The sequence below is a fragment of the Vigna umbellata genome, chromosome 5 (assembly GCF_029865625.1).
Source record: "Vigna umbellata cultivar VRB3 chromosome 5, Vumbellata_1.0, whole genome shotgun sequence".
NCBI lineage: Eukaryota > Viridiplantae > Streptophyta > Magnoliopsida > Fabales > Fabaceae > Vigna > Vigna umbellata.
In genome coordinates this window covers 8,570,111-8,584,219 of record NC_142169.1, presented here as the reverse complement: position 1 = coordinate 8,584,219, position 14,109 = coordinate 8,570,111, and the positions used below count along the sequence as shown (strand labels likewise).

Below are 14,109 nucleotides of genomic sequence, written 5' to 3'. Positions count from 1 at the left end.
TGTGTGCGTTGACATTAAACCCACCTTTAGAGATAAAGCAAATTATATTGACTCATCACACTTACCACTATGACCACTGGCAACTACAAAAATAATGAAAATAAAATCTTTTCGAACAAGTAATTAAAACGTACCCTGGTGGGAAATCGTGTGCCCTTTAATGAAGGTCAGTGGTCCTAACCAACCTCATCTTCTACATTTACGTCCACCATAAATGAACCTTATGTGCTTCTCACCAAACCTCCGAACTTCGTTGTGGCCCTTCTCTTTAATGAACACCCGGGTAAGTTGTCTGCAAGTGCTTGGTTAATGGAAGTAAATGTTAACGTTGGATGTTAACGTTGGTTGTTGACGTAGTTGTGTAGTCCCGCCAAAGGTCATATTTTTGCCTTGTCAAGCACGTATTTGCTTATCTGTGAAAGCATGCATTGATGGTTGTCAGCATAAAGTTTCTCTCTCCTAACCCCCAATCAATGCTTTTCACTTTCAAAGGCTACCCATCAAATCAGACTATCTCCCCACAATTAATGTAACTTGATTTTAACAAGTTAACTTAATGGAAATAGATGTAATATTAAAATTTTTTTTGTTACATTCATTTCATGTAATTTGATTGTCCACGTACTTGTATTTAAATATCGGGGAGAAACCAATTGTGTACGCTTCAATCAGGTGGCAGTATCTGTAACCCGTTTACCATTGTTTAGTTGTGAGTGACTTCTTTAATCATCCTACTGATGTATCGTCGTTAACCTAGAATTTTAATGTGGACAGGAAATTTCTGCATAATCATGGATGCATGGGAAGACCTTGTTTATGATAATGATGTCCTTGAATCGTTTTTGAAAAAATGCGATGCTTCCACAACGCTTATTCCTGGTCCTGCAGGTAACATCCAAGCAGTTTTCATGAATAGAACGGGAATAGAACAACCGAAATCGACACAAGAATTTGCTCGTGATGTTGTTGACGCAACCTATGAACGAGATTTCAACTCCAATGCTTGGAAATGGGCACAGATGTTTATTGAACACCACGGTACAGTGAATCTCATACACGCTTCCAACAACATTATTACGTTTTCTACTTGTAATTTGTTTTCATTTATTTTTATCATAGGTCTCGTAAAGGATGGAAAATTCGACAACATTAACTCCCTCCAAGAGGCAAAATCAGCTGAGGTCCTTCCATTGGTTGTTTGCATATTGAAAGAGTGCAAGCCAAATGGGTTGGGAGATATGCAGTTGACTCTTAAGGTAATATTTCTTTTATTGAACAACATAACATTTTATGCTACATTACTAACTTATTATACCAACTTCTGAAGGACCCAACTGCCACGATGAAGGCTTCCTTGCACAAGAAAGTTCTTGAACATCATGAAATTGCAGACAATATCGGAGTTGGTTCCGTTATGATACTCAATCTTGTAAGCCATCAAATTTGTACTTAACTACCACAATTATTTTTTTGATATTTAAGTGTTCTTCTTCTTACAAATTTCGTTTGTACATTTAGGTTCACCCCTTCACTGCATTTAGGCAAAACCACTACCTCAATATTACGCATCGCTCTATAGTCAAGGTATTTCCAGCTGAAGTTTCTCCTCCTACAATTGACCTTGCTAAGGAGACACCAAAACCTGTCATTCGACTTCCTATGTGGGCAGAGAAGGAACTCAATGTGGATGACATCCTCCGCAAATTTGTACGTCCATCTGACCAACCATCAACGTCCAATCAAGCAGACAACCAATAGTGGGTTTAGGATAACTGTAATTTTATATGAACACCATTATAAGTATTTCATGGATAACTGTAATATTTCAAACGTACAATGTATTATTGTTGTGTATGTTGTGTACCTGAATCTCTATTAATGGTGTGTTATAATGAATTTATTTATGTCATACAAAAGTTTTGAAGTTAATTGTTACCTTTTGTTTTCCAATGGTGACCCCTGTTCACCGGACTGACTACCTGTGTTGGACTTTATGTACAAATTCCCATTTTCTCTCGGGTAATCGTTTACAGGGATGCTGTAAACGATTACCAGACCCTTTTTTGAACACCCTCACTCATCCCTTGCACAGCTTGCTCCTCCAACTGATGAGGGGTCACCCCACACTCCTTGGCCTCACATCACATCACCAACCACCCTCTCCCACCATTAAAACACATGTACCAGCCTCAGACAGGTGCAGAAGTGCCTAAAAGTCACCTTTTTTTCCAATGGTGACCCCTGTTCACCTGACTGAGTACCTGCGTTGGACTTTATGTACAAAATCCAGTTTCCTCTCGGGTAATCGTTTACAGGGATGCTGTAAACGATTACCACACCCTTTTTTGAACACCCTAACTCATCCCTTGCACACCTTGGTCCTCCAACTGATGAGGCGTCACCCCACACTCCTTGGCCTCACATCACATCACCAACCACCCTATCCCACCACTGAAACACCTGGACCAGCCTCAGACAGGTGCAGAAGTGCCTAAAAGTCACCTTTTTTTTCCAATGGTGACCCCTGTTCACCTGACTGAGTACCTGCGTTGGACTTTATGTACAAAATCCAATTTCCTCTCGGGTAATCATTTACAGGGATGCTGTAAACGATTACCAGACCCTTTTTTGAACACCCTCACTCATCCCCTTGCACAGTTTGCTCCTCCAACTGATGAGGGGTCACCCCACACTCCTTGGCCTCACATCACATCACCAACCACCCTCTCCCACCACTGAAACACCTGTACCAGCCTCAGACAGGTGCAGAATTGCATAAAAGTCACCTTTTTTTCCAATGGTGACCCCTGTTCACCTGACTGACTACCTGCGTTGGATTTTATGTACAAAACGCAATTTTCTCTCGGGTAATCGTTTACAGGGATTCTGTAAACGATTACCCGACCCTTTTTTCAACACCCTCACTCATCCCCTTGCACAGCTTGCTCCTCCAACTGATGAGGGGTCACCCCACAGTCCTTGGCCTCACATCACATCACCAACCACCCTCTCCCACCACTGAAACACCTGTACCAGCCTCAGACAGGTGCAGAATTGCATAAAAGTCACCTTTTTTTCCAATGGTGACCCCTGTTCACCTGATTGAGTACCTGCGTTGGACTTTTTGTACAAAATCCAATTTCCTCTCGGGTAATCGTTTACAGGGATTCTGTAAACGATTACCAGACCCTTTTTTGAACACCCTCACTCATTCCCTTGCACAGCTTGCCCCTCCAACTGATGAGGGGTCACCCCACACTCCTTGGCCTCACATCACATCACCAACCACCCTCTCCCACCACTGAAACACCTGTACTAGCCTCATACAGGTGCAGAATTGCATAAAAGTCACATTTTTTTCCAATGGTGACCCCTGTTCACCTGACTGAGTACCTGCGTTGGACTTTTTGTACAAAATCCAATTTTCTCTCGGGTAATCGTTTACAGGGATGCTGTAAACGATTACCAGACCCTTTTTTGAACACCCTCACTCATCCCCTTGCACAGCTTGCTCCTCCAACTTATGAGGGGTCACCCCACACTCCTTGGCCTCACATCACATCACCAACCACCCTCTTCCACCACTGAAACACCAGGATCAGCCTCAGACAGGTGCACAAGTGCCTAAAACTCGCATTTTTTGACAGTGGTCACCCCTGTTAACCTGACTGACTACCTGTGTTGGACTTTATGTACAAAATCCAATTTTCTCTCAGGTAATCGTTTACCAGGATGGTGTAAACGATTACCAGACCCTTTTTTGACCACCCTCACTCATCCCTTGCACTTCTTCGTCCCCGTACTCATCACGGGTCACTCCACACTTCTTGCGTTCACATCAATCACCAACACCCATCTCCCCACTCAGAACTTGATCAACTCCTTCCCATTAATTACCATTAATTTTACTGAAAATGGTCTCGTACTTTTCAAATTCTTATTATAATGTTGCGTTCATTTTTCAATCACTAATTTTGTCATTATAACAAACACAAACACAAAGTAAAAACAATTCATTTCGAAATCCAACCACTAATCTTATTACAAACAGATACTGTACATTGTCAACTAACATTAGGTACATATTTGAACATCTTATACATGTCAAATTTTATCATTTGTTAGCAATCCTAAACAACGCCATATAGCTGTAGGGCTTCCATTCTTCTTATGTTCTCGTTGTCCAAGATCCAGTCACACACATATTTCTTTCTAATCCCAAGCAGCTCCTCCTGAAACCAACATTTTCCACATTACAAACAAGCACATACAAGAATATTATCAAACACACAGTTCCAACTTACAGTTGTATATTGAGGCATGCTTTTCCCGTTGTATTTTTCGTCTCCATCCCAGATTTCCATTGCTTTCAACATTATGACTCCACAATCATGTCTGAAATAATATACCCACAACATCAAATTACTTTTGCCCATATACATGACAACACAATATAATCCGGCAGTACAGTTGAAGAAACTTACAAGTTTGGTTGGGATGGGATATTTGCTTGTTTAACAGTCAAAGGACCAATACTACCTTCCGGTGTATTCATCAAGATGCAAAAAAACCGTGCCATATTTTCAGCCTACCAGTTAACAAATACAATAAATACTTAAACAATACAGGGTTATGTCATAATCACACGGTCATCAACAATGAAAGATGTCGAATCTTACAACAGTTGTGTCTATCCTTTTGCGGTCTCTGATCCCCTTACCCAATGAGTCAATCACAAAAATCTCCAATGACCTCAATTTCATTGAATAACACCACCAATGATCATCGTGGACAAATGGTAGAAACAACTACAAACAATATAAACAATTTCAGTAACACATTTACAACCAAAAGTCGACAAAATTTGCAAATTAAAGGTTACTCACAAAGTCCGCTGTGGCAAAGTCTCCAAGTCCAAAATGATCGGAACGCAAATAACTGTTATAGTTATGAAGCGTCCAAACATGACGATTCTGTGGACGTTTCCTATAATCTGTAAGAATATGGTGTTGTGGACAATTTCAAAATCATCAATAAAAAATCAATCAAAAATACTTTCTTCAATCATAAATATCATACAATATCAAATTTTATTTACCGAGTATAACGGACTAAAATGAATCCTCTTAACAACACCGCACAACCTTTTCTCAAAGTACATAAAGATCGTACAAGCAAATAACACCACCTACACAATAAAAAATTTTCACATGACTAACATAAAGTAAAACATGAAACACAACCAAATGTGACAATACTAACCATGTTATCAACGTATTTTATCGGGGCCAAAGTGTAAAATGAAGTCGTGCTCAAGGTTTGCCCAATTATCTCGCTTACAACCCTAAACATACCAAATATTAGTCAATCACAAACAATAGAGATTCGTCAACCACAACTACAATTCATACCATATACCTGTATACGATCATCTCTCTGACGCTGACTGCTGTGTACAATTGGTCTACATCAACAGTGGTGCTTGGATCACCAACAAAACTGCGCAATGGGGGTATAACCAATGGCACGACCTCCCGTTCTTCTTCATCACCATCATCATCTATTTCAATAAAATGAATGTTATCAACCGTTCTTGAAACTATCTCCTCTTCATGTGCGGTTTTATCCTCCCCTCTTACTTCAGTATATGCACCTAGGGGGTCATGAACTGCATTACCATCACCTTCTTCTTCAAATCCACAATCAGGACGAACTTCAGCCTCTTCGTCTCCCCCAACTTCAGGCTTCTCCTCACCTCCAACTCCAGGTGCTTCATCAACTCCACCACCAACCTCTTCATCAGTGCCACATGCATATGCTTCATGAAATATTGGAGTTTGACAAATTTCAAATAACTCCCTAGTAAGAACTCCAATCTTGGCATTCAATGCTCTGATATCTTCATTGTTTTTCCTCAATCTCTCCTCGGCACCTGCTTCCCATGTCCCGTCATCAGAGCTTTCGTCATCATCATCATCTTTCTCAACCTTGGATCCTTCACCCAAGGATCCTTCACTCATCCCTCCGTCATCCATGTCGAAAGCTGCACGGATTTCCGGCCTATGACGATCTTCCTTTCGTAGATACCACTCCATATTTAACTGCACCAATATCACACAACAAATTCAGACAAAATACACAATCCATTTTAACATACAAAATAACGAAAAACAAAAGACTTACATCTCCGGTCATAAAAATATGTTCAATTTTTTCGGTCCTTGATTTATACGGGAACCATCGCATTATGCGCGGGAAAAACCTGTGCGAAGGATGACCATGCAAAGAAAGTATTTCAATCGCCCAAGCCTACAATATCATAAAATCATTTCATCAAACCTAATTCACAATGTTCTGCAGTACATCAAAATAGTGAACTACAAATCATATTACCTGCAACACTGCCACATTGCCACTAAGAGTGAGTGACTGGGGGATACCTGCTCCCATAATTTTCTTCTTAGATTTATTTAAATTCTCTACAATATGTTTATGTACACCGGTGCACCAATCATATAGACACAAACTGTCTAAGTCATCTAACACTGCAAAAGGCATGTTACAAACACGCCTTGATTTCCTAAGGAAATAGAAAACAACCAAAGAAACTAATATATATAACCTACACACTACATCAACATCAATGTTTTTATCATGAACAATGACATTAAACATGTCCGTCAAGTCATTCAAACTGATGGGTTTTTACTTGAACATTTCACCAACCAATCCACCAACTACTTCATCAAAGGGAATCTCTAAACCACCTATTTCTAAACCTATGCTCATGAACACATCAACAACTCTAAAGGGCACCAACCTTTGACTTACTCTAAAACTGTTATCATGCCCAACCCACCTGCAAACCATAACCTTCAATAATTTCAAATTCACCTCTACAGGGTTTTGAATATTCAAACACCACATAAATGGAGTCATCCTAATCCGATCCACATGACATTGTCGTAGTAAACGATTCATTTGAATAATGATCGATGAATCCATCGAGATAAGAAGTCGCCACTACAAAAAAAATGATAAAAATTTATTACTAACTACAATTCATACGATAATTAAATAATATATAAACACAACATTTAAATTTTTCTTACACTTGCTTTTTTCCCTTCCATTGAAACGACCCTAACAAGATAACATTCCACACTCAGTTATATCATTCAACTTAATGAAACACCAAAAACACAATGTAAAACACAATGTCAGGGCTCGCCCATTTTTACTTACACCAATAAAAACGGATACCACTGCTCCACGGCCTCCTCAACCAGACGCGAAATGCAGAACAAAACAACCACACCCGCTTTCCGAATGCCAAAACACAACACCAGTACGTTTCAAGATGGAGGACAGAGCGACACACAAGATGGAAGGGTTTCTGTGTGGACGACAGACCCACACAAAAGGTCGAAGGGTTCAACGTCCGTACTAGGGTAAAGATGGAACACACAGCCACAGAGAATATCGAAGGTTTAAACGCACGTATTGGAGAAGGAGGAGAGAACGACAGCGAAGATGGAAGTTTCGAAGACGAACGACAAAGCGAGAGATCAAGACACAAGATGCAAGGGTTGAACGAACGTCTTTCCCACCCTAAACCGCCAAACCCAATTCTTAAAATTTTAACCTGGAAATCCCAAAATACCCCTCGCCCCGTAACCCTTTCTCTGTTTTATTTTCAAATTATTTAGCCAATGATGAGCTGACACGTGGCGTTGTGAAATCAGTGTCAAAATTTCGTTGTCCAAATAACATTTTCCTTAAACTTATATGTGACGATTCTATATTCTTCTGTGCCGTTTTCAAAAGCAAGTCTGCCAATGTTTTGGCAGTTTTAGGAGCTGTAGTAAGTGAAGCTCTTGATTTAACTGGTTTTTACTACAGTGGTAAAGCCAGTATGATAAAGAGGGCAACAAGAGTAATCGAACTAGCCCAGGGAGGTATGATCTATCATCGAAAGTGTTATTTGACATTCAATATCGTATTTTTCTTCTTTTTTCACATATTTGTTTTCAAATTGTAGCTCTTCACATGGAATTACATTTTTTACTATCCAGTATTCTCTAACCAAGGCCTTTTGTTTTCCACAAAATAGCAAAGATACGAAAAAAAATGCAGGGTACTGTTACCTTTTCCACTCATACTTCTGCTATTAGGTTTGACCACCTGCTGCTCTAGAGCCCTCACTGTTAATATATGCACTTTCCCGAATTAAGAGACATACAACTAGAAGTTTGCAGGAAAGTCATGAAATGATAGAATAAATTCATATACTTGTTTTGATCTTGCATTTCTTAAGGTTTTTATCTATACTTAAGCTTCCTCTGTTATCTATTTTTGGACTTTGAACATGAAGTTTGTTTCCGGTTGTCTTTTCATTTTTGTCTGTTTCACTTCATTTTTGGATTATTGAGAAGTGGACTTAATATGTAATGAATGATGATGATAGGATATAAGGTAATAGATAATGTTAGGGGTTGGAAGGTATTGGAGAGAAGAAGAAAGTATAGGAGAGAAGAAGAAGGGCATCGAACGGTGGAAGGCAGGGAGAGGTCAGCCGAATGGTGGAAGGTGGTGAGGGAGAAGAAGAAGGGCGAACGGTGGAAGGCGGGGAGAGTTCGAGCCGAATGGCTGAAGACAGTGAGAACTCGAGCCGAACGGTGGAAAGAGGTGAAGAACTGTGCCGATCGATTGAATAGTTATTATCCTAACTATTGTAGCAGTTAGGATGGACGGAAAATATTTATAGTAAATAGAGCTATATTATAGGGAAATATTCAGTATAAGATATTTATAGTAAATAAAGCTATATTCTACAGAAATATTGACTATAAGATAGGCGGAAAATATTTAATATAAATAGAGCTAGATTCTATTGTTAGGGTTATGTTTTTTATTATTGAGTTTGTTAACAGCAATCATGTAAGGGAGGTTATGCTCCCAACTATCTTGTTTAGAAAATTCTATTACCATTAATAAGATAAATTCATTCTTTCATTATCTTTTCTGCCTATGTGATCGTGGTTAATTAGGTTTCCTACTCAGAAACCTAACCGATGATGATTTCTAATGGAGAGCTAGGTCTTAGTAGTAATGCCACCCAAGAAATAATAGCATTACACCAGTAGTCATATATGTATGTTATCTCTCCTCGTAGATAAGCACAACCTGTTGTTACCATATATTTAAACTTAAATGCATAAATAATTCGATGAATGTTTTATTTTGATGGTGTTAATGTAACAGCAATTGTTGTGGCAACAACACCTGAAGAGGCTCTAATGAAAAAATTTGAAAATGTTAAAGATGTAATATAAAATCATTTGTCATTATCTAAATTTTTTGTGATTAGTAATTAGAGTCACCCTGCTCTAATATAAAATCATTTTTTGGTCATTCATCACTTGGAATATGATGTAAGCAAATGTGAACAAAAGTTCCCCCATTAAAATAGAACACGAGTGCAATGATTGAGGATGTAGATGCCCAGATATCAAGGCTAAAAGTTCATAACAAATATACGACCTATAGCACACAAACAGTCTCCCATGTGATGAGATTTGGTTGAATAAACTCCCCAACACGTTATTATTTGGGAAGAATCAAATCCTTAAAACATCCTTCAAGTGATGAGACTCGATTAAACTTGACGTCCAATCACATAGAATAACTATTTAACTAACCCAGGAAATTCCAACATCATGGAATGTATTGTCTTTAATTAGTGTTGTCAGGTGCTTTAATGCTAGTGAAATTTCATCACAACTAGGATGTGACGTATCACCCGCAACAAATAGGTTTGTATTTTATCCTACAACGATCCAGCTACAGCCAGGCATTGTTTGGATACCTTTCTGTATCATTGTTCTGCTCAACGATATAGCTTCATCCCAAAGTCAAGACGCAGCATACAAATTTGAAAGCAGTACATATGATGAAGAGTTTCTGGGTTCTAACTCAATAAGTTTCTTAGCCGCTCTCTGTCGCCCCTCTTTTCATCCCCATGTATTCTGCAAGCACCCAATAAATTGACCCAAATCATAGCATTGGGTTCAACTTCTAGTTTGTCAAAGAACTCTTGATGGCAACCCCTTTAGGGACTTACCATCCAAAGAAGTATCAACTTCACTCTAAGACCAAGAAAGGGAAGTTGAATAAAGGACTTAATCTTTTCTTTCTAAAAATCTTAGAATGTTCTCTTTGCTAAATACTTTTACATTGCTTTTGTAGAATATTAATAAAAGGGAGGAACCATGTCTAAGCAACTCCAAAAGGCTGCCACGTAAGAAAACCAAAGAAGCACAAATGAATGGTTGGTGTCCACGGCTTTTGCACTACGTCAACACCCAAAGACAGCAACTTCATCTTCTCCAAATGCTTTGCTGAGTTGGCAACTACAGCTTGCTCCCCAAGCTTCCTCCATCTGTTTTACAGCATGTGCACATTTAAAATAACTTGCACAATACGTTTTAGAAGCTCTCCTTCTTCTATAAATAGAGAGCTTCATCACTTGTAAATGCAACTTGATTTGTAGTAAAGAAATGCTGCCAATTTTCAGCTTTCACTCTCAAGTTCAACCTTGTGCTTTGTTATCTTGCACCTCCTCTAGCTTCTTTCCCTTTTGGAAAGCTTGCTGAGCTAGAATTCTACCAAACACAACCACTCAAACACCTTCAACATATTATCAAACACCTACCGTGCATCCAGAAATTCCACTGCATTCTCTCAATCCGCTGCCACTTCTCTGAGTTTTGGAGCTTCTTCTGCATATCCTGGAGTAGCTTCCATCAACTCTTCAGCTTCCTTGAGGAAACCCCACCTACCAAGTAGATCAATCATGCAAGCGTAGTGATCCCCTCTAGGCTCAATTCCATAATAGTTTACCATGATGTGAAAAATTTGACGACCCTCATAAACCCACCCTGCATGGCTACAAGCAGTGAGCACTCCAACAAAATGTTACCTCATCAGGGGTAATGCATGATTTAGCCATCTCATTAAAGACCTTCAGGGCGCTTTCTGCATAACCATTTTTTGCAAACCCAACTATCATTGAGTCCCAAGAAATCACATCCTTTTTAATAGTCAATTCATCAAAAACTTGAACAGCACTTTTTACATCACCACATTTTGCATACATGTCTACAAGGGCACTACCTGTTAACTCATCTAAGTCAAAACCAGTATGGAAGCTTACAGAATGTATCTCTCTACCATCATTCAACACGGATAACAGAGCAGAAGCTCGAAGAGCAATAACAAAAGTTGCTTGATCAAATATGCCATTCCAAACAAATATATTATCATACGACATCCCTCCGTAGGAGAAACATTCTTTTGCAAACTTTGCATTATAGGATAAGTGTAATTATAGAAAAAATCCTTGGTCAAATCGACACTAGACAAAAGCTTTTTGTACCTCCAATGAGACGAGGTGATGGTAAGAAACTAAAGTTATTATATGTGGTAAACATTTTAGAAGGGTTATCTACCTGAGCTCAGTCTTAGAGTGAGCTAGATTGGGTTGAAACATGTGGAATGGTTATCAATTGGCTCTCCTTGATGCTATAGATAGCATGGCCACATATAGCACCAATCTGTCTACGTTTAGTAACGAGAATCAAATAGTAAGACTCGAGAAACTTGATGAAGCCTTGAAATGATAGAGAAATTGGTTGAGATATATATAGTACACATGTATATACACATGATCTGAGAGAAAGAGAGAAGAGAGAGAGGTACTAACCAGAAATTCCAAAAACCCTAGCGACAAAAGTGAGGCCGATAGTGGCTCTATTACCCTCAACAATCCGCTGAAGCAAGCTCTTGATCTCTTGGGACTTGCTGATATTTTGACGGCTTGTGTAGATCTACATATATGAAAATGGCGTTAGAGTTATTGGATGAAATGGGATTGCAGTCTAAATTTTCTTACATATACATATATGATTCAAAGTTTCTGTAAAAGAGGTAAGTGGACAGAAGCACTGGATATACATTTGTCTCATTCTCACATACACAGGCACGGGTAATAAGTCAATTAGACCTTTTTCTGTTTCACACAACCTTCATCGTTCTGTCTTTTTTCTTTGTCATCCATAACCCTATGTCCTAATTTGTAAATTTTTGGCTTTTCCCTGTTATAGGATATTATTAGTAGTCAACCGAACGGTGGAATGTAGGAAGAGGCCGAGCGGTGAGGGAGAAGAAGAAGGGAACCGAACGGCTGAAGGCGGTGAGGCTACCGAGCAAGGGCGAGCAGTGAAAAAGTAGGAGGAAACCGAACGGCTGAAGACGGTGCTGCCGAACGGTAGAAGCACGGGAGCCAATCGGTTGAAGAGTTATAGAATATTATTTAATAGCTAGATACTAACCTCTGTAATCTTTTGCTATAAAAATAATTGTATTCTGTAAATTCAGATCAACGAATGAATAACATGGCCACATATAGCACCAATATGTCTACGTTTAGTAACGAGAATCAAATAGTAAGACTCGAGAAACTTGATGAAGCCTTGAAATGATAGAGGAATTGGTTGAGATATATATAGTACACATTGATGGGGAAAGAACCAAAAATATAATAACTCGGAAAAAGTAATAACGCAGCAGAAATTCAATCCCCCTTCTTGCGAGAATCTGTGAGAGGAGCACCAAACAAATAGAACAAAAATAGAATTCAAAGCACAAAGAGACACCAACAATTTTTAGCGTAGAAAACCCCTCAATGCAAGGGTAAAAATCACGAGTCGTCCAGACCAAAGAAAAATCCACTATGATCAATAATAGGGTACAAAAGAGTCTCCAATAATAACACCAAATGATGTGTTCAATAAGCCAATTTAAATAAGCCAAATGCTGACAAATGAGAACCAAGAAAATGAAAATTCTCCAAAACAGGGCTGTTGGTGCGGGACCGATTTCTCCAAATCTAGAACTCCAATTGACGATCCGAACGGTCAGTATGAATAACCATATGTGTGGAACCTACTGTCCAAAAATCAGCTCGATCCAACGGTGAATGACTTCACAACAACCAAAACACCAATGCAGGTTTAGGGTTATGCGGGAATGGCTTTCTCTCTTTCTTTTTCTCTCACTTGGCTTTTGCCTCTCTTCAAATGACTCTAATGTTCTCTACTAATCTGACTTATCTCTATTTGACCTAGTGAGACCTAAAGGTCTACATTACTTGGGCCTATTCTCCACATAGGAAGGGAGCCCAATAACCCAACAAATCTCCCCCTCATGACTATGTGGAGATATCCGCCAAACCGGCAATCTCACAACAAACTTCAAAGTTTCCTCTTGGCAATGCCTTGGTCATCATATCATCACCATTATCATCTGTATGAACTTTAGCTAATTCCAACAACCTAGCATCCAAAACATCACGTATCCAATGATACCTCACATCAATATGTTTGGATTTAGAATGAAAAGTTGGATTCTTACCAAGATGAATAGCACTTTGAGTGTCACAAAACAACAAGTATTTCCCTTGCACAAAACCAAGCTCTTGCAAGAATTTCTTCACCCATAACAACTCCTTACATGCTTCAGTAAGTGCAATGAATTATGCCTCAGTAGTAGACTTTTGCAACTTTGATTGCCAAGCTAAGGCTCCCCCTACAAAATGAATCAAATAGCCTGAAGTAGACTTTCTGGAATCAATGTCTCCAGCCATATCTGAATCTGAGTAACCCACCAAAGTAGGCTTATCACCTCCAAAACAAAGCCTCAAACCACTAGTACCACGAAGATACCTCAAAATCCATTTCACAGCATTCCAATGCTCTCTACCTGGATTTGATAGAAATCTACTGACTGTACCAACAGCAGGTGCAATATCAGGCCTTGTACATACCATTGCATACATCAAACTACCAATCGCAGAAGCATAAGGAACTTTACTCATATCCATCTTCTCATCTTCATTTGAAGGACTTTGTTTAACACTTAACTTAAAATGAGTAGCAAGAGGAGTACTTACAACTTTAGCATTTTTCATTTGGAATCTTTGCAACACCTTCTGAATGTAGTGCTCCTGTGATAGCCAAACTTTCTTCTCTTTTCTATCACGAGTGATAC

At 39.1% G+C, this 14,109-nt stretch overlaps 1 protein-coding gene across 1 annotated transcript; it reads right to left on the bottom strand.

The window, feature by feature from the left end:
- Positions 1 to 4,130: 4,130 nt before the first annotated feature.
- LOC148197635 (uncharacterized) lies at positions 4,131 to 7,133 on the bottom strand. The gene is made up of 11 exons (XM_088116119.1): positions 7,113 to 7,133; positions 6,832 to 7,023; positions 6,184 to 6,309; positions 5,419 to 6,101; positions 5,263 to 5,344; positions 5,100 to 5,188; positions 4,887 to 5,010; positions 4,680 to 4,808; positions 4,485 to 4,588; positions 4,305 to 4,395; positions 4,131 to 4,232 (listed from the first exon to the last, which is right to left on the bottom strand). Exons 1-11 carry the CDS (start codon positions 7,131 to 7,133, stop codon positions 4,131 to 4,133), a joined length of 1,743 nt encoding a protein of 580 aa, XP_087972245.1.
- Between the last annotated feature and the right edge of the window lie 6,976 nt (positions 7,134 to 14,109).

Excerpts from the sequence above, each read along its gene's own strand:
- LOC148197635 (XM_088116119.1), bottom strand. The coding sequence starts at position 7,133 with ATGGAAGGGAAAAAAGCAAGT. Across the intron at positions 4,809-4,886 it reads ACTTTGCCACAGCGGACTTT|TTGTTTCTACCATTTGTCCA; the intron begins GTGAGTAACCTT and ends TATTGTTTGTAG. Across the intron at positions 4,396-4,484 it reads ATCCCATCCCAACCAAACTT|ACATGATTGTGGAGTCATAA; the intron begins GTAAGTTTCTTC and ends ATATTATTTCAG.